The sequence below is a fragment of the Sturnus vulgaris genome, chromosome 1 (assembly GCF_052056855.1).
Source record: "Sturnus vulgaris isolate bStuVul1 chromosome 1, bStuVul1.hap1, whole genome shotgun sequence".
Lineage (NCBI taxonomy): Eukaryota > Metazoa > Chordata > Aves > Passeriformes > Sturnidae > Sturnus > Sturnus vulgaris.
In genome coordinates, this window is record NC_142243.1 from 20,019,204 (window position 1) to 20,044,292 (window position 25,089).

A 25,089-nucleotide genomic window follows, 5' to 3' on the forward strand; every position below is an offset into this window, starting at 1 on the left:
AAGATACTATGCTATAACTGATATCCACTGTGAACTTTGTGATTTAAAAATGTTAATCTTAAAACAGGGATCTAGATCTTGGGCTATTGCAAATCAGAATGGACTTTCCTGAAATAACATTAGCTAGTGCAGTTTTTATTAGTTGGTGTCTTATCAGAATTTATTCAAAGATTACAAAATAGATCCATCTCTTACCTGGTGCCCAGTTTAAATATCTGAAAGGGCTACCCCCAGCCCATTGCCATCCACTGTTGAAATCCAAAGCATTCAATCCAATCCAGAAGGCAAAACCAAATTCTTTAGTTAGCTCTAAATTAGAAAAAAAACCCCAACAATCCCTCAGTTGTATATATCTATTCTTATTCGTAGTAAGATCATCTAAAAGAAATTAAGTGTAAAGTAAGAAATTCATATTTCTTATTTTAAACCAGCCCCAAACCAGTACTTTCTGCACTACTGAGATTCACTGATTACAAAAAGTAAGATTTGTAAATTAATCTATATTGATTTACCAGAGATCTTAGTAGGGCAAATTAACATCTCATTTCACTATTTAAACAAGACTTTATTTTTCTCACTTGCTTTCATTAGATGTGCAAAAAAGCCCTGATTTTCATAAGGGAATTTTGCTAAAAGTCTCCTGTAACAGATTTCATGGAGTAAAAGAAAAAGTAATTGTGTCAACACATCTTTTCCAGCCTTTTTTTCAATGGGAGTTCTTTCAAAGCCTCCTTTACACTATTTATAACCAAACAGATGCTGTGATACCTGTATCTGAAATCCACTGGAGTTATTTTGATTTTATGTATGCAAATTACTCATATTAGGACCAATCCAACCATCATCTTATGTTCTCCTGAAAATATTAATAATCTTTGAAACACAGTGGAAAAAGATAAATTAGAGGGTCAGCCTGCAGCCCTGGTCAGGAATGAGAGCCCTTGCACAAAGGTGAGTGGAGGAAACCCTTCCCTGGGACAGACTGCAGGAGCTGCAGGGGCTCCCATCTGGAGCACAATGCTGGCATGGGGACACTTCACTCCCAAAGAGGTTTGTGACCAATGCTTCATGAAAAGCCCCCCATAAAAACAACATAAAAAGTTCAGACCATTCCCCTTTTGGAGGCTGCTGAACCACCCCGACACTCTGCCCTCTTTCTTTGCTGAGACAGACGACAAGGCAGCCAACCTCATCACAGCATATTTTAAGGTCTTGTTCTCTATCCTTTTACCTCTTATATATGCTTGCTCCTGAGTCTCTGTAATGCTTAGTAGTTCTGCATTTTGCTGCTGACAGCTTTTCCTTGCTTGGTGCCATGTTAGAGCTGATTCTGAGTTTATCTGATAGTGAATGCCGGTTGAAACATCTTCTGTCCAAAATCTTTCTGTGTTGTCTGGAAGAATTGACATAGAGTACTGTTCTAGTGGACTCACATATACCAACTAAAAGAAAATAAAGTGTGTAATAATGCAGAATCTCTAAAGACGCACACTATACATCAGAAAATAAATACTGAAATGTCTAGGCAGCAAATTAAAAAAATTAATGATTTTTAAAAGTTAAAAATACTATTTAAAATTTCTATATTTTTTGAAAGGAGTGGATCGTTTCCCAGTATTTGCTTTTGAATTATCTCATACTGCAAATGCAGTTCTATGTAAACCAGACATATCTATTGATTGAAATAAAGAGATTCCAGGGTGAAATTAGAGGAGAAAATCAAGTCTGTAGGTGAACTGCAACCCTGGAGGCTGTTCATGACTGATAGGTAGGAGCTCCCTCTTAGCTCACCATCAAGAGAAGCAGTTTATCCAAAAATGACAGAAACTGGCCTTTGTTAAACAAGCTTGAGAAACAATAAAAGAAGTCTGTGTAGCACCAATTTACAGCTCAGCTGCTGTCTTTGCAGAGCAACTCACTAAACCTGTGAAACTGCTGTTATTGGGAAGGGCATTGGTGAGACCAATGTATGTGTCCTGAACTGGAAAGATCCAAACACAAACTCAGTGCAGAAGACAGAACAAAGCTGGGAGAGGAAGATAATTTTCACAGCAGCATTTTTGTGTAGGCTGGCAATAGGAAATTAGAGAAAGGTAGAAAATTAAAGGGAGAAAAATTAGAAAATAGCAGTTTAGGTGAGAATTGACCTATAGGAAACGCGTGAGGAATGAAGAGAAATAGGAATTTTTTGAAAGGAAGATGAATATCTAAATAATAAGATAGATATCTAAATTCATACTGTTCATACCATGCACTTTAGTACCATAAAAGGGCCTCTTCACCCCTCTGGTTCACAAGGAGAAACAGACACCTCTAGAACTTGAGTCAGAACATTTCTGGGCTGAATCACTCTTTGGTGGCTCCTCTTGCTCTCTCTCAGAGAGAGCTCTACTAGTGTCCAGACAGGTGAGTTTCAATTGGGATCCTCCAACAAGGTGTGCAGCTGGTAGCTCATAAAAAACCTGGCTGCTCAAGAGATGGTTTGCTCAACAACATTTCATGGTGAGTTAATAAATAAAATGCAAGACTTACTTATTAGTGGGCAAAATCCATACAGTTTATCAGCATCAAAATCTGCAGTTGTTGCACACCAGAGCAGCCCATCTGACCTGCCAGCATCTGTGCACTCACTGTACTGCTTGTCTTTGTATTTGAAAGGGAATACACAAGGCTGTCCATTGGCATTTCCTCGTAATGTAAAAGTAACTAGGGGGAAAAAATGTTAAGAGGACATGCAAATAATAAAAAATCATGCATCTAACTTTCTAGTAATGGATCTATTATATATTTGTCTATCTAAATTGAGAAGTTATGCAATCTTTTAATATTTATTTTTATTATCATTTCCTCCCCAGTGTAACGACAGATTTTAAATAAATTTCTTTAGTAAAATAAGAAGTTTAAATGCTGAGGTTAGAATTTGATATATATACACTGTGGGCAAATCAAATTCTGTGATGAAAAGTTTCTGATGCATTGTGGTTCCTGAAGAGAGAAAAACTGCAAACTAAAACAACAGTGAGTTCACTGCATTTTTGTTTTCTGCACAGCTCAATAAATTTGCTTCATTTGCTTGATTACTCTATCCATAATCACTCTTTCACCCCATATATTCCTTAACTGTTGAAAGAAAAAGGGTGGCTGACCAGAGAAAATACAGACCACATTGTCATGAGCATATTTACATAGTGAAAATCTTAGGTTTCACTTGCACATTTCTCCACTTGGAGAAGTCTTGCAGATTCATCCTGAACTCAGTCTTTAAGGTTAATAATGCCTCATATTTTTAGAGTATAGTGGGAATGTTCTTTTATTGTGAAATTTCTGAACAGACTCAGTCTCACATTCATGCAAACTCGTTTCTCCACTCAGTTATCCACACATTGCTTTTTAATTTTCTCTCTATAACTATGCCCAATGGCTGATAAACATCTTCAGAGTAGAATTGTTCTTCTAGTTTGGTGAGGCTGGAGGGGAGGAGCCAGTTCTTCCTTTTCATACTTCATGTCATGGGGCAGAAACTCGCAGTTATTGTGTAAATATGTAAATCCCTCAACTGATCACTGCACCAGGGAGGAAGGTAAATGAAAAGAGGTCCATGCTCCCTCATCTTTCATTTCCCTCCCATACAATGCTGTCTGATTTAATATTTCCAGTGAAATAAATTCCAGTGTAAAGATCCATCTCTTACTACCTCAATTTTTCCATCATCTCTATGCACATCCGTCCGTTTATTCTGTGAATCAAGAACTGCCAGGGTACCTAACATACTCTTTAGATCATGTATCAAATCTGATAAAACATATAAAATAATCAATCTATGCATTAAAACTGTAAAGCTGCCCAAGGTAAAGCATTTTCATATCTAGTTTAATACAAAACTAACAGGAAACTTACCTGATGACTGCAGTGAACATTGCATGAGGGAAAGAAAAACTAGAAACCCAGAGAAACTCATTGCAAATGTAACTTGCTTCTCATTCTTCTACCAAGAATTGGAATAGAAGATTGGCGATATATAAAAATCCTTGTCTCTCTAAATAGTAACGGGTTCTTGTCTGTGTCAACAAGTTGATGGATAAAGCTCTGCACTCTAAATAAGGAAATGTCTTGTCACATGGTATTTTGAAATAACTGGAGTGCAAACTGTAAATACTGCTCTCTGAAGAGCAAGTCCCTTCCAAAACTGAAGTCTCCATCCTTGTAACTAGAGGTAGAAGCTTTGTAATCTTCTATGACATTGATAATATTAATACAGGTTAGTTGTTGGGGTGCTACACAGAACAGACCTGGAAAAGCAACTTTTGAAACGGGGACAAGGAATCTGCAGTGAAATATCATCAATTAAAACCCTCAGTTTTAAAACCCTTACATCTCAGAAACAAACAGACAAAATCCCAGTGGTTCAATGCATTGCAATAATGTCACAGCACTATATAAGTAGAAGAAAGAGAGCAAACTTTACAGAAACTGCAATTTTTGGTGCATTATGAGTTCTTGCTTTCTTGGAGGCAAATTTAGTATCATTACACTGGTTTATTTGATTCCATTTTAGAGCTGGGCTGTTCATAATTGCTTGTCAAAGACCTGAAAAAATGAAGATGTTCAACGCTGTAGTCTAGTAGTAAACTTCCCTGGAACAGAAAGGAAACTTTTGCCTGGAATACTTTAATACTTTACCAAGTAAAAGGATGTGTTTATCTATCTGATAAATTCCTAATGAGGCTGTTTTAGGACAAAGCCAAAGACAAACTAATTTGGAAAAGGTCCTTTTAACCTGTGAGCAAAGTGTTCATCTGAAGACTTGTATCAGCATGGCAGTTTATGTACAAATATGCTGCAAAGCCCTACTGCAAATGTCCACAAGTCCTGCTGTTCCTTCTGTTTATTTACATCAGTGAAATTAAAAGAAGTTGTGACAACAAAATTGAAAAAAATCAAGAAGTGAAATAGCCAGTAGTGAAATATATATAGAAGCTGAACAGTAGATGTCATAGGAGGAGCAACTATCATTGCTTTTATTTTTAAAAGAGTGTTGGGGAAAATTATTGCAAGAACCGGACAAATTTTTGACTTGGCTTGGTAGTAAGAGAGAAAAATATTTTCTGAAAAAAAAGTCTGGATTTCAGCAAAATTAGGAATTGAATGAATTGTTTAATTATAACTATTTTATTTGCAGGTCACATTAAGGGAGGGCTTAGTGTGAGCAAGGCTTACAAGAGTAGCTCTAACTCACGGAGCTGAATGGTGTCACAGGCACCAGTGTGGTGGGGCACAAATGGAAGTGGAGCTTCCTGAGTAAACCTATTTCAGATACATCTCAAATAACAAGATTAAATTGCTCTGACAAAGGAAATCCCAAGGGAAAATACCTGGAGGACACAATTCCTTCCAAGTTCTCTCATTTGCCTCACTAAGTGCCAGCCTGGATCCAGCTCAAGCTGGGCTTTCTTCTCCCTCTTGTGTAAATGAATGCTTGTGAGGATTCATCCTGGGCTACAGTGGTGGGGAAAGATTAATGCAGACAGAGGGGCAGGCTGAAAGAGGAACTGAGGACTTCAGAGCTCCCTCTTTGGCACGGCCAACCAGCTTCATATCAGTTGCAAACTTTTTGGGGTCAGTATCTCGTGTGCTGCATAACACTTTGTGCAATAATGTGTTCTCACCAGTGTCCTGCACTCTTGCTTGTATTTACACCAGGAAAAACGGGAGTTCAGGAAAGGAAAGCAACTTCATTAGTTGTTTGGGTTTTTTGTTGGTTTTTTTCCTCCCCAGTTTTCCAGCTTGTTCAATAGACTGTGCAGCCTGGGGAGGCAGGCGATTTCCTGGGGATATCTGCTAAGCACTCTTTCTCATAGTGTTTAGTTACTTAATTGTATTCACAACTCAGTTAAAAGATATCTTCTAGTATTTTCTACTGTTTTTCTGACATCTAAAATTTACTCTCTTGCAGACTTCTAGTGCAGAACCATCTGCTACATTTCTTAGCTTTCAGTTCCTTTTTCTTGCATTTAAAAATGTGAAGTTGGTGCTTATTCAAGCTGAATTCAAAGCGGAGAGGAGAAAAGCCCTCCTTGTTATTGACAAAAGAGTTATTGTGCTTCCCCTTTCCCCTCACTTGATTCACAGGGAATGCTGAAGCTGAAAATTATACTAATAGAAAACTTATTTATTTATTTCAAAGCATTAACAAAAAGAAACAAAAATGTCAGGGTAAGAATATTTTAATTCATGTAAGTAAACATAATACAGTTAAAAATCACATTATTGAATTGAAAAATTATTACAACTTATACCTGGTCTTGATATTCTTTACTCACATGAACTGCTTTCCATAGCAGAAAATGAACATGACAAGGTTTTCTATCCCAAAGTTTTGAGAAAAGATTATGAAGCAGTTTAATAAGTGTAATAGGATTTAGCCATAAGGAACAATAAAAGTACAGGTCTGATGCAGTGAAGATTGTGGGGTTAAATGAGTTCAAGTTTGTAAAAGAGGTTCTAATTTTTAAGATTTTTAGTGTCCACAAGGTCACAGCAGTGCAGTCCTAAATGGCATTCACACTCTTTATTGGACATTCATTCTAACTAGTTGATTTTCATTGTCCTTTTTCAGTACATGTGTTTGTTTTTGACAAGTTTTTTAGTATGACCATCCTTGCTAAGGCACTTGAGAACACCTTGACACTATAACATCAAACTTTAAAATTTCAGTAACTTGCTGCTCCAAGCAACGTGCCACAGGACCCATTCTTACCAATTCTTCAGTCACCAATACATCATTTTAATAGTGTTTCACTGCCAGAATCTGTTGAGAGCTGGTTTTGTCTTTTTCTTTTGTAGAAATAGGCTGCCATGCCCGCTCCAAAAACAGTTAGAACAGCCAAGAAAATGAGTGGCCAAACAGAGACATGAACAGGTGGGCGAGTCCCTTCGTTCTTTTCCTTGCCTGAAATGAATCCATATAACTGTGAGAAACCATAATAGTTTTTATTTCCACACACAACATGAAAAGGAGATGCCCTCTTCTACCTGAACTTGAGGGCTGTAAATCTGAACCCTGAATTGTTGCTAATCAGTAGTCAGGTCTCTGTTCCTAAAGCAAATATGGTTTTAGTGGATCTGGAGTACAGGATGTACAATGCATGCAGTGGATGTTTGCAAGAAGTTAATAAAAATGTATGCTCTAGATGGATATGGGACGCTAACTATTGGAAATCAGTTTCACAGTATTTTTATGTTACACATTTTACAACAATATCTTTGGAAGAAACTTTCATATACATCTACATATTTTCCAACAGCCCAGTTAAAGGTTAAAGCCCTCTGTAGCTGTCCTGGTCACTGCTGAGCTTGCCAGCAGTCCTGTTAGCCAAGAACAGAGGAGTGCTCTTGGGCATGTGGGGTTACCAGGAGTGATTGATAACCCTGCAACCCTCAGTAGGACTTGTTCTCTAAAAAAAGCATGGTTTGGGAAAACTAATTTTATTTAGATTTTCCTGAATTTTCTTATGAAAGCTCTTACCTTTTTGCTTTATAGGACTCCCATTTGGCTCAACTTCAATGAATATCAGAGAGAAATCATATGACATTTTATTAGAATCCATACATTTGACTGTTTGCAAAAATAGTACAAGAACAAAAACCCCTGCAGTTCTACCATTGCATTAGTAACATTTATGTCTGCTATAAAAGGTAACAAATTGATGCAAAAAATACATTGCTAAGTTTTCACCTTCCTACTTAAAATTACTTTCTCCACTTTTGAAACTTTATATTGTTTTTATATTGCCAACATTAAAATACTGACTCTTTTCTATGTTCATTCAAAATACCTCTTCACATTTTTCCTGAAATATTAATTTTAATGTACTAAGAACATGATGTATCACTCTGGAGATTAGTTTTACATGGCATATTTTGAGAGCATCTGCATGTCTAGCTGTTAGAAAATTTTTGATTTCTACACATCTTCCCAAGAAAACGCCTACTGAATCACATGAGTAATCGTCCTATTTGCCTCTGTGTAAGACAGAGAAAGAGAAAAATGCAAATACCTTTATAACATTGTCTTGTTGCTGTTAAAGAAGTGCAAATAAAACTAGTTTGGCACTCAGAAATGAAGAATTATACACATAGAATTAAAGATTTCTAAATTATCATGAAAATATTTCTCATCTTGGCTCCTCTACGTTACAGTTTGCAAACACCCTTGGTACCCAGAGGAGAATTTATAAAGGTAAAATGTAAAGTTAAAGCAAAGAAGAATGCAAAATGAATAGATACAAAAGAGTAATCCCTACTAAAGCAGGAAATAGTACATATGGCAACACAGTATGATTCAATGGATGAACTTTAGAGATTCCTTATTATTTTAGTACTATGTAGGATGGAATGTAACTTGGATGTTTTTACTAAGTCTTTAATAGGAATTAATTGATTTACTGCCGTGGGCATGTGCAGATTTAAGCATAGAAATTAATAATGCAGGGGAGATGACTATTTCTTGGTTACAGTTCAGCATCTTTTTCTAGTTAAAGACTACTTGGAAAATGAGTAAATGCTAACCCCAAATTTTCAGTTATTTTTTCACCACCTACCATGTCTTGTCTTGCAACGCCTTTAGCATTGAAATAAATTTTTTTCAGCTTTTCATCCGAATAACAGAATCTTAAAACTATCTTTAAAGCAAGCCTTTGCCTTTACTCTTTTTTATTATTTTCTTTTTTTTTTTTTTCAGGTTTTCAAAATAGGACAGAAATGCTACCCATGATTTGGGTACTGGGAACAATGCAAAATGCAAAAAACTGGAAAACCTGATCTCACAGCTACTACAAAAGAAAGTGAAAATGTTTAACTTACCTACCATTTTTTTTAGGTTAGATAGACTGACTTTTAGCATCTAAGTTAGAAGAAAAAAATGATACTGCTTTCTTGCAAATAATTTCCTTTGTGTCTCCACTTGGGAATAATTAATGCTGTGCTTTATCTCTGAAGCATTAGTCTGATATATAGTGCATTGTGTGAAATTTTCTAAAAATGCTGATAAGACAGCTTCTCTAATGACTTGAAGTTTTCGTTCAGAAGGGAAGTATTCCTCATATCATTATTACAATACAAACAGGTGACCTCTTAGAATTCCTGAGGCATTACTGAATCAGGGCCAATATAAAGCCAGTTTGGTAAATTGGGAAGTAATATATTTTTTGAGAATAACAAGCTGGAAGAGGAAGACTGATTCTTCACAATGATTCCTCTTTGCAAGGATATAATAATAGGTACAATAATCAATTCTTGGAACAGTCATACCCTTGCACAGGTGCCATATCAATGCCTGTGCTAGGCACTCAAAAGTTTCTGAATGTTTCATTCTCAACCTAGGCTGCAGGATATTACTGAATTCCCATGTGACTGTAGACAGTGATGTGGAGAGCTTGCAGTCTGCAAAAATAGGCAACTACAAATGGTTAGAGAAGTGGGATATGCTAAACATAACTTCCAGGAATTTCTTCCAAACCTGTGGTGAAGGGCTTTAGCAGTTACTAGTGAACAGATCTGTCCTGTCACTAAGGGCTGACACACTGAAGACTTACCTTTGGGTTTTTTGCAGATAAATCCTTTTTCAGCAGAGCAATCACTTTTGTCCCAATAGCCAGATGGTGCAGTTATTTCCACACACTGATGGTCCTCACTGAACGTTTTCTCTTCCCAGTTAACAAAGTCCAGGACAGCATTATCTAGCCACAACCACTGGCCTACAGAGCAACTCGCAGAGGAAAAAAAAATCAAAACTTATCTATTTCATTAATATTTTAACTCCTTAGCTCAGCAATTTACTTTAAATATCTATAGCAAGCCACTCTTCAGAAGAAACCCATATTTTTTGTAAAATTACAATAATCTTCAATTTTGTCAACTTAGCAATGCATTTTTCCATTAAAAATTGAAATTAGGACATACCTTCCACATTCCTGTAAAGTCCTATCCAAAAGCCTCCTACTTTATTTCCAAGTGGTTGAATTTTATTAGTCAGAAAGTGAGATTCATCCATGTTTCCTACTGAAACCAAGGAAGCTCCTGAAAGGCATTAATAAGCAAATAGCCATAACCTAAGTGAGCAACCACTGTAATGACCTCCTCTTTTTAGTCTGTACAAACAACAGCTCCTGGCAGTATTAATGCTGCTCTGTTGGTCTCTCCACTGCTTCTTGCAGAAGCCAATGACCTGAAGGTACTGAGAGGCTGTGCCCACCACTGCTGGCCCAGGATTGTATCCCACAAGCCAGGAGCTGATGGGAACTCATGCACAGGGAAGCTGCAGACCTGAGAGGACAGAAGGCTGCACAAAGTCACTCATGTCAGCTTGTTTTCATTGTGCCAGCCTTAGAACAGCTTAGTAGGTAAAAAAAAATATTTTTTTATTTTTTAATCAAAATCTTTACATTTTTATGTTAGTTTTGTGTAAACACTGGTACAAATCTTTTTAGTTGATAATGAAGGCTCTCACCTAAGCGAGCACACTCAAGGGATGCCAGTGCCCAGGTTCTCCCAGCTGATGCTTCAAGGTAGTAGCAGTGATCATGGTAAGGGATCCAAGCTTGGAGCTCATCTGCTTCAGGACAGTCTCCAGGCAGCTCAGCAGGATCAGTAGGAGCTATCTCTAGAGAAGCCACATGGTATGAAACTGATGTAGCATTGTGAGTCATCTGTGATATGTGTGTAAATAGTGTGGGATTTCTCTCACCCAGCTTTATCTGTCTGGACATCTACTCCAACAACAGGGAGTGCCAAGCAGTCAAAAGTGTGAAACATCTTATTTCTCAAATCACATTTCTCAGGACAAGGAATCAAATTGCATCCTGCAACATCTAACTAACTGCCCTGGCAGCACTGTGAGGAAAGCAAACCCTGAGGGAGGGTACAAATCTCAAATTTTCATTATCACAACACAGAAAGCTATTGTAGGCTAATGAATCATTAATACCACGCTCCCATGTTATCTGGCTGCTTGGTCTCTTCATGCTGTCACTTTATAGAAAAAAAAAGCCATCAGTGGAGCATGCCTCTGCCAAGTCAGACTCTTTCTGATCATGGGTGCAACTCCAATTCACTTTGATGGATCTATAGCTCTTGCACTGCATAAGCAGACCAAATGCATGCAGTCTTAAAACACAAAGGAGGGAAAACAGCATGATTCTACAAAATCTAGGTGTAAACATGCCTCTGCATGTATCTGCAAAGAGTTAAAGTAACATTCACATTGCCAAGGCTTTTACAGTTTTAGCTCTAGCAATAGTGAATAGAAGTGGAACTTTTGCTTTTATTTCAGCTCAGTGACACTGGTGTGTGAGCTGCCTCAGCTGAAGTTCACAGAGTCAGTGCACAAACCCAGCACATACTGATATTACACACAGAGTCGTGATTTATGGTCATGTCTTGTAAAGAGCAAGATATACCTTGAAGATAGAGCTTCATCTTATGGAAACAGCTTTACCATAACTGCACTGCAGCCATATAGATTGGCACAAAAGCCTTTCCTGTGCCTAAATTCATATATCCTCCAATAGCAAACATCAAAATTCTTCTGGGAAGTAGGTGCTAACCCGAAGTTTAGTCCTCTGCAGGGGTAGCCCAGGCAAGAGCAAAGCCGCCAGGATTAAGCAGGCTCATGGAATTAGGAATGTGTCTTTAAAATTGTTCCATGCCTTTACTTACCATCTGATATCATGCAAACTGAAAAGTAGCTTTCATTGCAAGATGCTGTTTTCCAAGTACCATCAAGATCGAGGTAAACACAAGCATTGTTCTCCTTTGGTTCCCCTGCTGCCCATTTTGTGTACCTGGTTTTCCAGTTATTGGTCCATTTGTAATAGCTACCAGTCTGAAAACAAAAGAATTCTGGTAATAGATTATTTTTTTAACATAAAAGTTCTGTCACACAAATATATAGTGAAAATATAATCATATGTCCATTTGATATTTTCAGAAAAAAGTGCCATTTTTTTAGACCCCATTCACTGTTCTAAGCAATGCCACTGGGCAATTTGAGTTACACAAGAACTACATATGAATAGTGTTCAACACTACATTGCTTTTGGGAGGGTTTTTTCTGAAGTAACAAACTTCTACAATATGGCAAGAAAGTCACATGGGGCCATCTTAGGTCATTTAGTAAATCCTACATCAAGAGAAGCAATTACAGAGAATTTGTCCTCTCTGCTCTGCTTTATTTAGATTAAAATTGGGAACTATTTGTGCATAAAGATTAGTTGACATTAAACAGTTAGCTTAAATCTTAAAATATCTCCCTAATACTCACAGTAACTTCTATTAATATAATAATAGCTCTAAGTATCCCCCTGTGTATCACAGTGTTTGACTTTCAGGACAGCCAACAGTCACTTCATGATAGTTGCACTTTCTGACTCTCACTCTGCAGCTTGACTTCCTTTACTGTTTCTAGAATTTTCTACTTTCATCTTTTGCTTCTTGCATAACCTTTTCTGTGATTCTTCATTCCATTTGATGGATGAAAATCCTTGGGTAATTCTAACAGTACCCCTAGATTTTTATTCATTTACACAGTGAAGCCATGCAGAATACAATTATTCCACTGTTCTAAACTGGTCATCCAGAGGACTATTAGAGCAGGAAATTACCCTGAGCAGCTGCCCCTCCCATCTTTTCAGCACTTACCATATTGCTGTTAAGACCAATCCATACAGGTTTTCCATATTTCAGCATCTGGATCCACAAGAATGAATGGATGTAGGCATCTGAAATGCTGGCAAGTTCTGCAGATTTGTCTTGACAATTTTTTCTGGCCTCTTCCCATTGCATTTCAGATGAAACTATTGAATAGCTACTGTCACCATAACGAGTAAAGCCAGAGGCTGGGTTTGTTGTTGGTACTTCAGGCTGTGAGGGAACTATGGAGGAAAAACTGAATGGATAAATTTATAACACATTGCTCTTCTGTAGCTTGCAAGCTATAAAAAAATTGGTCTAAAGGTCCCAGTCAAAATATATTTTTAAGCTCATGAACAAAACAAAACAAAAACAAAAAAAACCAAACAAACAAACCTAATAAAATCCCCCCAAACCCCAAAAAAGTCCTGAAAATAACTTTGAAGACATGGAGCATTTGTTAATATAACAAAAAGAGTGAAATCCTGGATGCCCTGCAGTAGAGTATACTTGCTATAGATTTGACTGGTCCAGACTCAGACTCCTAAATTGCATATTTCAGATTCTGTGCTTTAAGTTATGTCACTAAATCTGAATATCCGAGTATACATTTGCTTCTGATCACTGGTGGATAGGATTTAGGACAAGTCATTTGATGCATTAACTGTTGTAATCCATAGTCTCAGCCTAAGACTTTGAGACCTGATGTTAATTGATCACCACTGTTAACTCCAAGTTGTTGGCCTGTCTGTAAGGGCTGTCATGTCTGAGTCAGGCAGTGTATATTTCCACCGTAATTGTAAATGTATTCAGAAGAGCTGAAGCTGGGATCAAGAAAATTAAAAATGCCTCCATAAAACTACATATTTGCTGTGCAGGGAGAGGGTCTTCTTGCAAATATGTCAGCTGTGCTGAGAGTGAACAAGATGCAGGAACTGACTGAAGTGAGGGATCAGGGAATAATTTTTACTTCAATAAAGTTGAAGCAAAATTGTTTTGTTATCTGTGCTTTGCCTTCTCTGCTTCCACTATATGCTTGGGCAGCTGGGATTTGTATAATTAAAATTCTGCAGGAGAGGAGTCAGCATTCATTACTCATTTTGGTGTAAAATAAAACAAACCAATATTCTTCTACAATAAAGGCACATGCAAGAAGCTGTATATTTTGATTGACATCATATGGCATTCAGTAGAAATAGAGAAGATTTAATGGTCTCCTCAGATTCATCCAAGAGAATGGGAAGATCACTGCAAGAACATGATTTATACAGCACTTAGACAGGATGCCTGAACATCTTATACTTTGCTGAGGAAAAAAAATTAACTTATTATTCTCTAGTATTATTCATGATTAGGTACAAAAGCCCAATTAAGATAATGGTTCATCTTCACAAATTTCTGTGAAACAAATTGTGTTTTAAACATAGCACTGGCTTAACACTGATGGAGCTCTGAAATCCTGAGATTCAGAATGTGACTCAAGCTGGAAGAAATCACATCAGGTTATATATTCATCTTATCTAACCAAGGTATTCTTTTCCTTTAGGAGACTGGGTTGAGCAGAACTCACGTGAATTCATCTGGCACACGTAGCCTCTTTCATTGTCACAGCTATCATCTTTCCATTTCCCATCTGACTTCGTGATGAAGACACAGTCTGTCTGAAGGGGAGGGGAAGAGGCACAACCATTACAAAAGGCAATGAGGAGGGGATGAGCTGAAGCTCCTGTACTGCTAGTGCAGGCCTGATGGCAGAGAGGAGCTCATTGAACACCTCTGTAATTAGTTCAAATTTCCTCAGTTTCTGCCAAGGAGCTTCATCTGATGTTTATTAGTGACCCCTTAAATTTGAACCAGGCTTCCACTGGTACCAGTTAAGGTTTGAAAGAAGTCAATTAAAACCCATTTTACCAGTTTTAATAAGAACCCTATAATGGCTGCATAAATTATTAAAGTACCTATAATAAATCTCAGTTCTAATTTACAGTTATGTAGATCTGCTTCAAAACATTTTTATCAATGAGGAAAACAATACAAGAAATACTATTAAGAGCTCTAGTCTAACTGAAGCAGACTCTCTTGCAGAAAGCAGATGCTCTTTGCTGGTTTTTTATAGTCGTCACCAAATTACCATAATCAGATGCAACAAAACATTTTCTCTTTACTTCTTTATGTTTAATTGCTCCAGCATTTCCTTCATTACTCCCCCGATTTCAAGTTGGCCGTGGCAGTCTTTTGGCATGTCATCCAAGTTTCTCCTTTATGCTGATTTAAATAAATTTTAGTCATCAACAAGTTGAGTGATGGTTGATATTAAAAATCTTGGGTGAATAACTGCCAAACATTTCCTCAGAAATAACCACTTTTTGGAAAAGAGGCTGAGTTTCACCAGAGAAAGTAATTTCACTGAAGTTATCAATTTGTACCATCAGAAATGAGTAAAGTAGTGTGGGAACACATTAGCCAGAAGTGGGACATGTACACAGCCAAATTATTGTTGCATCAAAAAACCTTAATTTTCATTTTTCATATCTTCTCTGTGTTTGGTATTGCAGCTTTATTATTTGCATTAATGCAGTTTGGGGAGGAAGTGATAGAAGTTTCTCCGAGCTTCTTTTAAAGAGCTGTTTTTTTGCAGTAGTTCACATGGAAGGCTTAAAATCCCCCTTCTAAAGAACCTTTGCCGAACATTGGGGTGTATTTGGAATCATTATCAGATTACTTGCTAAACCCCATTGTGCTTACAAAAGGACTTGTTTCATCATCCTATTACTTCTTCTGTAACTTTTCATTTAGGAAAATCAACAAGCTGCCCAAGGTACACATGTTACTTAAATTTCCTGTACCTCCAGAGTATCATCTGTCAACATTTCAAACTCATAAAAGTCAAAGTAGCTTTGCTGTTTTCCTGGTGCATCGTTAACCCAGTTGGTGTAGGAAACAGAGCTTCCGTCTGTCCAAAGGAATGTGGACTCTCTGTTGATATCATTCAGCCCAATCCAAACATTAGTTGTGGCATACTTCAAATGATAGAAAAGGAAAGCTGGGGAGAAGCAAAGATTTCTCATTAAGGAAAGCTCATCAAGGCTTGCACAAAAGAGGGAAAATATGCAAAAGCCCAGAGTGGGGTACATAATAAAAGGATAACATTTTCCACTACAGTGAGCATCTGCCGTTAATTAAATGTTTAGATAAGCATCCCTTCCTCACTGTGTATGCACACATAGGGTTTCAGGAAATCCTATTGCCTGCGAGAGAGGCAGGAAATACAGATTTCTGTCAGCATGAGAGACCTGTGCAACCACCCTCAGAACACACTGGAAGTTTCATGAAAACCAAGCAGCTGAAAGAACTAGAAACAAAGTTTATTTCTTATATGTAATAATTTTAGCTATTGCCTTGCAGTTTGAAGTTAAAAAAAACCATGGACTGACCTGGCTAATAAAAAATTTTCGTCAGGTAGTCCCATATTCTATATTGGAGAGTATAGTAGTTTCTTTACTGAGAGATTGAGATTTTTTTTTCTTTCAATAGAGCCCATATACATACCTTGCACTTGTTCATTTGGTATAGCAGCCAGGTTTCCTCCCAAATCGAAGCAAATATCTCGTGCAGCATGCCACATGAGAGTTCTTGTTGCATTGGAAGCAAATACTTTGAAACACTGGAAACAAATCAAGCATTTTTTCAAACTGGCAAAGACTGGAACTATTGTATGTGAATATTATCAATTACGTCTAAGATGTACTTTTCTGCAGAAAAATAAATCAGGGCTAGAATGAGTGACAGAGCTCAAGAGTAGAAAGTCAGGATGTCTACCCAGGCACACACTTATCTCCCCTCATTGCACAAGGTGTAATCTGGGAGTCTGGTATCAAATGAACTGATTGTAATGAGGTCAAGTACATAATCACTTCTCACATTTTCATCTGCCTTCTTCCTGCAGTAATAAAAGCATCATTTGAAACCAAGAAAATGTGCCTTGGGTGACACAGCTGCAGGGAATAATCTCTACTGTACTTTGTTCTCCTTCTGATGACTGTGGTTACAACTGTTCATCCTGCCAAAGGATATGAAATATCCTGACATTCTGAGGATGCAATAGCAGCACAGTGCTATTATATCTACATAAAGTAGACAAAATAGCCTTTGGTAGATGGAGCTTCAACTCAAAAACTCTTCTCTTACAGCAATGAGGGCTTCCAGACTGTGAATGCAAAGCTGTACTCAAAACAATTGTAGTTTGGCATCATGTTTCTGAATTAAAAGCTTTGTGAACCCCTACAGGCCAAAGGGATTGTTCAAATACATTCTTTATAAACCTTTCCAGGCTTTTTACAAGGTTAACTATTACAAACTTGCATTTCTAAACAAAATAATATACATGAAGAAAGGAGGAGAGGTTTTCTTAAACCACAACGGTGTATTTTAAGCCTGCACAAACTATGCTCTCTGAAATATATTCAGCATACATCTACTTTTACTGTATTTCTCTGCAAAGTTAAATGTCTATTGTCACCTCAAAAAAAGCCCAGCCATCCAGTCTGCACGTTTTAGACTAAGTAATTACTCTCCACATTTACTTTATATTCATTAAAAATGTGAGGTTTTCAGGATTTTCTTTTCAGTTCTACTGCTTTGCATAATTTACTGAAGATATTTGTTGACATACCTTATTGTTAAAAAATATCCAACTTTCTGGACATCCTCCGGGAGGCAATGGAGAAGGTAATGTTGAATTAATAGAACTGTTATGTTTTTCACATATAAATTTATTGGCAGAACCACAGTTAATGTCATTCCATAAGCCTGAAAAAAAAATCAGTATGTTATAGTATTTAATATTTAGTAATAATAATTCATCACTTTTTTCTTTTTTTTAAATAAATACAATTTTCTCTATTTTGTATTTCAGGTTTCAGCTTGATCTGAAGGCAAAGTAACCATGGCACCTTCAAATAAGCTCTAACAGTAACAGCACTGTAGCCCCTTGTAGTTAATTTGAGCTCCCTGGCCCATCTGCTCCTCGTTCAGAGCTCTCTCCACTGTGTCTATACCTGTTTATGGGTATTTTTTGAGCTCTGGCATCATCACATTGCAGGCAGCAGGGTAAATACACCAGTAAGCAAATTTGAAAAGAAAATGGATCAGAAATGGATGAGATAGAAAATACCAGATCAATCTAGTGTCACAATACAATGTTCAAACATACTGCATGAATTCTTCGTAAATCATAAATTGAGAGATCAATACTTATATACTAAATTCCCATTAGCCTTATTAAGTTGCAGAAATAGACCAAAGAGGAAACAGAACTCTAGGATTTGCAAGAAATTTGCATTTCAGTGTACTTGTAAACATATCTTAGGACTATAGATGTATTTTTTTTTCTTTCCTCGTTGACTCGTACCTTCAGATTCCATTTCCTGTAGCCGCTATAAATGTTTCCTTAAATTCATGGTAGAGAAGATAGACAATTCAAATTTTTACTAAAAGAAGTAGTGAAAAGCCCTGTAAAAAGGTGCAATATCAACCTTACAAGCCCAGAAAGAAACATCTGCTTTAAATTACTCATGTTACTGAAATATCCCCATTCTAAGGACGTAGACACTTCCATGGCTGGTGGTCCCATGACAGGGAAGAGTTACTGCATTGTGTTGGTTTGTCACTGGAAAGAAATTGCAGAAAACAGCTACCAAAGATTGTGTAATGTTTGACATCATCAGTTATAATCCAAGCAGAGACAAATAAAACCTAATGGTTTTGTATTGTCACTTACCATGCTCTGACAGCATTACCACACAATTTTCCTCATTATTTGCAAAGTTGGGTTCATTAGGAGCCCAGGCCACATAGGTTACTGGAGTTCCATCAATCCAGCTTAAAGAAAAGATATACAAGTAGCTATTAATTAATACCTTCAGTTGTGATATGATAGTTTTAATGAACGTCTCATGACTCAGAATGTCTATCAGAATTCATGGAAACTGGCTAAAGTGGAAGGTGCTGTTAGAGATTTCCCTTTCTTTACTTGATTATTATAATTTGAAGAAATCTCTGTAAAATCTTTCTGGTTGCAAAATAGAAAAAGAATATACCAAGCATATTTTCTGTTAATGGCCAGGATTGTTTTAACAACATTTAATAAGAGAAATCAAAATCAGTTATTCATAACACATAATACAGAGAAGGATATTAAAATTTTATCTTAAATTATTACAATGACTATTGTATTCCTACTTAATATAGTTCTTCTCAGTCTGAGCATTCCTGCTGATTTCATAGGCAAACACAAGTATGAAAATATTTTTCTGTGGATTTCACCCTGCTCTTTGGAGGGGAGGAAGTGGGGTGGTGGTGTTCTATCTTTCTCTAAACTAAGGGATATTCTGTCAACTTTAAAACCGTCCTTTCTAAGGTACCAAAGTTGAATTTTTTTCCATGTTTACCTGCTTTTTACTTTAATATATTGTTATTAAAGGAAGAAGAGCTTGTCACCACATTTTAATCAGTATTAAATCAGTAGGCATGAAGTGGGAAAGAAATTCAGCTGTCTCATCGATGTCTTTCTGCTACTGATACAATTGATCTGAATAAAGGAGATTCTCACTGGATCCATGGAACACTCTATGTCCCTAGTTTGACTACTATATCAGGAGGTTAAAGGCGTCCACCAACTCAGTCACTATCAACTTCTCTTCCCACTCCTCTTCTGCCCTTCTCAAGGTAAGTGATTTACATACATACATACATTAAAATAGAAAAGTTAAATTCAAATCTCCTCTAACCTTTTCCAGGTCAACCTCAGAAGCATATTTTTTCACATCCCAGAAATGTCCTAACTAGTAAGTAGGAAGGTAACCACCTTTTCCAAAAGGCATCATGCTCTTTGATATCTCTTAGTTTAGTTTTGAGTTGGTTTGTGTGTCAGTCTTTCCAGAATACTTGTTGCTGCTTTTGTACTATAAATTTCTGCTGACTTTTCTCCTGGAACAGTAGTTTGCAAAGACAGCTTTTTATACTCATTGCCTGTGTCTTCCTAACTCTGGAGAACTCCTCTGATAGATAGATAGATAGATAGATAGATAGATAGATAGATAGATAGATAAAAAGCATAAGGAAGTGAAACCCTATGATGTTTTAAGTGCATGTGTGTACATTTATAGGTATAAAATTCAGCATAGTGAAGTACCACTCCAATTTATGGAGCAAATCTCTGGAAGAAATTTGAGAAATTGTGTATGGACAGTAGAGCTGCTAAGCTTTTCTTTAGCTAAGTGCTTACTCAAGGAGAGAAGGTTCTTTCACTATTTAATTTTGGGCAAAACTATTGGGACTATTTAGGACTATTCCATTTTGCTTTATACATAGCATGTGGAACAGTCTTCAGACCTTCAAGAGAACATATTCAGTACCTCCAGCTGCATAAAATATTCTATTTTTTCTACATGTTAGAAGCTGCACTGATCATCCTAACTTACCTGAACTTTTTATCAAGGCTCACTCTTAGACCAATGAAGTAACCTATTTGCTCTCTCTGGTAGCTCTCCTAAATCAGAAAGACACTATTTCAATTAAAAAAAATAAATCTTTGAAGCAAAACAAGCAGAAATTGATACACCATTGATTAGTTCCACAGAGCAGCCACTGAAGTGCACAGCAGAAAAGAACCTGCTTGCAATTAACCACAGCATCATGTTTATATGCCCAGGCACAGAAGTCAGGATTTTATCTGGGACATCCAAGCCAAGACCTGCAGCACTGAAGGCCCTTAGGAGGGAGGAGAAAAGAAGCAGATTTTGAGTCAGAAACTGGTATTCCTTTTTTATTCTCCCTCAAAGTCCAGCTGCTTCCCAAGAGCATTGGGACCTTCCTGCATCAATCTTCCTGTCAACTGCATCAGTGCAGCAGGCACAGAGCAGGAGAGGCCAAATCCCACGGGATCAAAGGGTGCATTTGGGGATATTTCATTAGGGAAAATGCTGATGGCTTGCTTCTGAGACAACTCAAGTTTTACAAGCAGATTGTCAAAAGCGTTTCTACTTTAGACTGTCTGTTTATAATGAATCTTACATTTTCTTTCAGTGCTCTCGTTAGGAACCTTCTCTCACTGTTACTATTAACAACAGCTAGGTCTGCAGAATTCTCCCTGCAAAACTCTTGGGCTCTTTCCATGGAAACCTGTTCTTTGCTGATATAGTAGAGCTTATCTTCATATATGACCCATCCATCTGCAGTGGTTTTATATTCTGGAAGATAAATAAGGTACCTTTAAATTCTATATGCGTAGAACACAAAAGGTTTTTTTAGAATAACAATTTCAGGGAAAAAAATATGAATAATAAAAATAAATATATACAAATACCTACCATATGTGTCAATGGGTTCAGGTTTTAATGACGCTCCTGCAAAAGAAGAAAATAGAAGGCATGTTGCATCTCTGCAATGTGTTATCATGTAGCTTGTAGACTGACTGCAAGAAGAGTGAGGAACAGAGCAGGATTCTCCACACCTTTGCCACTGACTAGCAAGCAGGCTTAGCCACACAGTTCACCTTCACACTGCTCAATATGCAAAGTCGTCTACTTTAACTTTATATCATAAACTATGCTTCACATCAGCAAAGCCATAGCTTTGGCTGAATCAGATTCCTGCAAGGCAATGGAAAATTGCTCTTCCTGCCTGTAAGTTGCAGTAGATTTATCTGAAGCACTTTAAACTGTGGCATACGGCTCCTTTACTGATCCATCAGTAGATATTCCATAATTCACCTGGGAGTATTTTCATACAGAGGGAGAAAATTTCCACTAGATTTATTATATCTCTATCAAAAGAACTCTCTGAGTAATATTCATTGCAAAAGGATTTATGACTTTATGTACATGTATCTATATATATATTTTATGTACATATATTTATATTTATATTTATATACAGATATATATACACACATATACTGACTGTGAGTTATTTCTGGTTGGGATAGGAAAAGAAATAGCACTGCTGTGAACCATTGATTTTCCAAAAGCTGTAGAATCCTGAATAATTCTACAGGAGATCCTGAAGTACCAACAAATCTGACAAATATATCATACTTGATTTTTAGCTTCACCTGTGTTAGTATAAAAACCAATATTGTAAGGAATAAAATACAAGCCCTTAAAACTCCTTACCTCCAACATTACAAAAATAAAAGCAAAAGCTTCTTAATATTAAACATTTTTGTAATCTTGCAATACATGGATCATTTATACACCCTAATTTATGTATAAAAACCCCATCAATTCATTGCTATTATCCACAATTGAAAAATCTTTTCCCATAATATGTTACTTAATGCCCTTGACCTCCATTTGGAAAAGACAGTTCTTCAAAATTTTGTCTCTTCCTCCAGTAACTTAACTTAGAAAGCAACTACTTATTAAAGCTTTTTAATCTTGCCAAAAGAGAAGAAATCTACCTTGTTTTATTTGGCAAACCCAGCTTTGCTGTACTTGGCACACCAAGAGAGACCATCGTTCAGAATATCTTGCATAATGCAATGAGCCACAAAACTTGCGTCGTCCTGAATTCCTTGAACTATCATCCCAGTTTGTGTACCTCACCTAGAGAAGAAATCAATTTTGTTACTCTTTTCATCTGTTTCGGTAGATGTACTTTCCACTGGAAAACAGAAACTAATTGTTTTTTCTCAAAGAATCTGGTTTTAGCTAAAAAGAGCTGGCAATGCAGGGAAAGCTATAGATATAAGGATTTTAGAGTGAGCCAATGATGTCAGTGTTCAGACATGGCTGTCTTGCCATGGAGATCTTTTCCTCTTGTTTGTGCCCTGAGCTATAGACACAGACAGAAGAGAATCAGGCAAAGGAATTGTTTCTAATGAACTGTGCCTAGCTATGAACTTTACCCTCATATCACTCACACTAATCATGTGCAGACAGGGTACTTTCCACTCCACATCTGGCCTGGCTCAAAATTACATTGTCCAACACCTGTCTGGTGGCAGTGACCATGTTTTGCATCAATTCAGCATTATTTTTTCCCTTCCCTGAGGTTTATGAGGATGGGAGGGAAGTCACATCCTACAAATCTAGAGGAGTTTCCTTTGAAGAAACTGACACCAAATGGGGCAGACCCATGTGATACAACCTACTTATTATATTGTCAAGAATTCTTGATAACATCCCTTCTGAAACCTTTATGGAAAGTAATGTGAACAGGATAAGATAAAAGGTCCTTGCTTGTGTTAAACAAAACCCCTAAAGAACAGAGTGTAGTAGTAAATGGAGGGTAATAAAGAGTAGAATTCTGCAGAAATGTTTTGCACAACTGTAGATATTTGCATGGGCTCAAGAGATGATTGGATAAAGTCCCAGAAATAAATAAATTAAAATTACAGATATGAGTTCCAATTCTAAAAGACCCTGAGCCAGCACTTACTGGGGGATTCAGGAGTATACTGGGAAACATGATTGCTGTTTTATTAGCTCTTTAGATGTTTTTACCAGAGACAGGATACATGGTACAGTATAATGAATTTTTATGTTTTGACCTTAGGTGTAAATATTATCCTCTTGGAAATGAAAATAAATTGGAGTGTTACACAGAGACCTACAGATTCTGATGAGATACAGATAATTTCCATGTATTAAAATGTTTAGCTGTGATATAAGTCATAACAGTACAGATTTGCAGCTACATGAATGTTTATAGGATTGGTGTTTTCTTTAATGAGGATAACAGCAAAAAGGCAAAAAGGCAAAAAGTATATGTACAAATACCAAAGTATCTTAAGCAAAGAGATACGATGAAAAATTAAAATACTCACTGGAGAGCCATCACTCCAGGCAAATCCTTCATCTGGATTCAAGGAAAATATACCAAGCCAAACTGCTTCCCACCCACAGTGAGTGGTTCTGAAAGAAATTACAGGGCAGAGCAGCGTGCAAACATCAGCACAAAAAAAATCCAGAAATACATTGTTGAACTTTCTAGAGCACTTTGTAAAAGCAGTTGCAAATTTCCCTATTACCTCTGGTGAAGTGCATATACATGTTTTTTATAGAAATGTAATATTTCTGTTGTTCAGTGTCAATAGCTTAGTTATCAAACTTATTAGTAGTATTGATCATGTATTTCGCTAATGCGCTATTTACTTAGGGAAAACCTTCACAGATTCAAAAAGTGGTTTCGGCACTGACCACTGCAAGGTAGATACATATCTACTTCAACAGTAGATACACTGATCACATTTTCTGTATCTAGTATCTATATAGTATCTATATCTAGATATACTCTATCTAGTAATCACTATACTGGTGGAGGTCTTCCAAAATTTTTCTCAAATTTTGACACAAATCACTCTTTTTTTTTCCATGAAAAGGTTAAAAAAGTACTGAATAGATGAATTTTAATGTATCATAGGTCATTTGGCTTTTGAGGAATCCATAAGTTTTGGGAATCATCTAGGCTCATTCATAATAGTTCATAGGAAAAGTCTTTAAATCTGCTAGAATAAGCACACATCAAATTCCCACCTTATTGCTTTGATTAGTAATGGTGACTCCTCCTTCGTGTTAATGGTGGCCAGATCCCCTCCTAATTGTCTGCAAAAATCTCGAGCTTCAAACCATGATTTCTTTCTAGTTTTTGATCTGCAAAAACACTGTGGAGAAATTAATATATACATGTTACAATTATAAAAGAAATATAGTCTTGCTTAAACATAAATGAGGTTTCATATGAGCCAACTAAAAGTCCATAAGAGAAACAGTATTTCCTACTCTCTCCCTAGAATTTTTACACTAGAATTGCCTACCTACTTAGCAGAGTGGTTTAACAAAAAAAAAAAAAAAAAAGTAAAGAAAAGGAGAAAACAAAGAAAAAAAAAGAAAAAGGAACTGCTAGAAGGGGAAAAGGATCTTCCCAACTCCCTTTAATTTGCTTTAACTGGAGGAGGGCCCAAGCCAACTTCAATGTGAAGGGAAAGAAGAGTAACTGTGGTGGAGAGGCAAAATGGTCTGGGAGGAGTCTGAAGATTCAGGCAAAGAACGACCTCATGGTAATTTACAACTCTCACTCTACATTTGCAGTATGATGTCTAACTAGCTGAAGAGACAAGAAACACAGATTTGACCAAAGTTAAAAAATATTGTGATTTGGGGATAAAGGAGCCCAAATAAATAGCTTTCCAGATGAATTTGAAAGAAATGAAGAAAAAAGAAAAAATATAAAGAAAAAGCAAAAGGAAAAGGACTCATTAATTCAATAAAGTGATAAAAATATCATACACTTAGCACATTCCAACTTTGCATGATACTAAATCACTGTTCACACATTACACTCATTTCCTCTTCAAACTCTTTTTCAATGTCTGCTCAGATATAGCTGACTGTAATTCAA

The 25,089-nt window shown here is 36.7% G+C and overlaps 2 protein-coding genes across 4 annotated transcripts in view; both read right to left on the reverse strand.

Moving 5' to 3' along the window:
• LOC106861298 (macrophage mannose receptor 1-like) overlaps nt 1-4,083 on the reverse strand; it is a 33,195-nt gene extending 29,112 nt beyond the window's left edge. For both annotated transcript variants that reach the window (XM_014889593.2, XM_088161031.1), the window contains exons 1-4: nt 3,898-4,083; nt 2,533-2,706; nt 1,232-1,393; nt 196-309 (exon numbers count right to left, since the gene is read on the reverse strand). In XM_014889593.2, coding sequence (XP_014745079.2) covers nt 196-309; nt 1,232-1,393; nt 2,533-2,706; nt 3,898-3,958 — 511 coding nt within the window. In that variant the 5' untranslated portion in view covers nt 3,959-4,083. The remainder of the gene's footprint in view (nt 1-195; nt 310-1,231; nt 1,394-2,532; nt 2,707-3,897) is intronic.
• A 2,131-nt stretch (nt 4,084-6,214) lies between these two features.
• Nucleotides 6,215-25,089, reverse strand: part of LOC106861291 (macrophage mannose receptor 1-like) — a 33,604-nt gene continuing 14,729 nt past the window's right edge. The window contains exons 13-30 of one of the 2 annotated variants that reach the window (XM_088161000.1): nt 24,225-24,352; nt 23,516-23,603; nt 22,148-22,292; nt 21,057-21,092; nt 20,761-20,936; nt 20,169-20,236; nt 18,467-18,567; nt 17,360-17,496; nt 16,237-16,351; nt 15,534-15,730; nt 14,258-14,348; nt 12,697-12,929; nt 11,716-11,881; nt 10,508-10,660; nt 9,961-10,077; nt 9,594-9,755; nt 7,526-7,558; nt 6,215-6,949 (exon numbers count right to left, since the gene is read on the reverse strand). In XM_088161000.1, coding sequence (XP_088017126.1) covers nt 6,780-6,949; nt 7,526-7,558; nt 9,594-9,755; nt 9,961-10,077; nt 10,508-10,660; nt 11,716-11,881; nt 12,697-12,929; nt 14,258-14,348; nt 15,534-15,730; nt 16,237-16,351; nt 17,360-17,496; nt 18,467-18,567; nt 20,169-20,236; nt 20,761-20,936; nt 21,057-21,092; nt 22,148-22,292; nt 23,516-23,603; nt 24,225-24,352 — 2,316 coding nt within the window. In that variant the 3' untranslated portion in view covers nt 6,215-6,779. Of the gene's footprint in view, nt 6,950-7,525; nt 7,559-9,593; nt 9,767-9,960; nt 10,078-10,507; nt 10,661-11,715; nt 11,882-12,696; nt 12,930-14,257; nt 14,349-15,533; nt 15,731-16,236; nt 16,352-17,359; nt 17,497-18,466; nt 18,568-20,168; nt 20,237-20,760; nt 20,937-21,056; nt 21,093-22,147; nt 22,293-23,515; nt 23,604-24,224; nt 24,353-25,089 lie in introns of those variants that run through there. The other variant, XM_088161006.1, reaches the window with a different exon arrangement.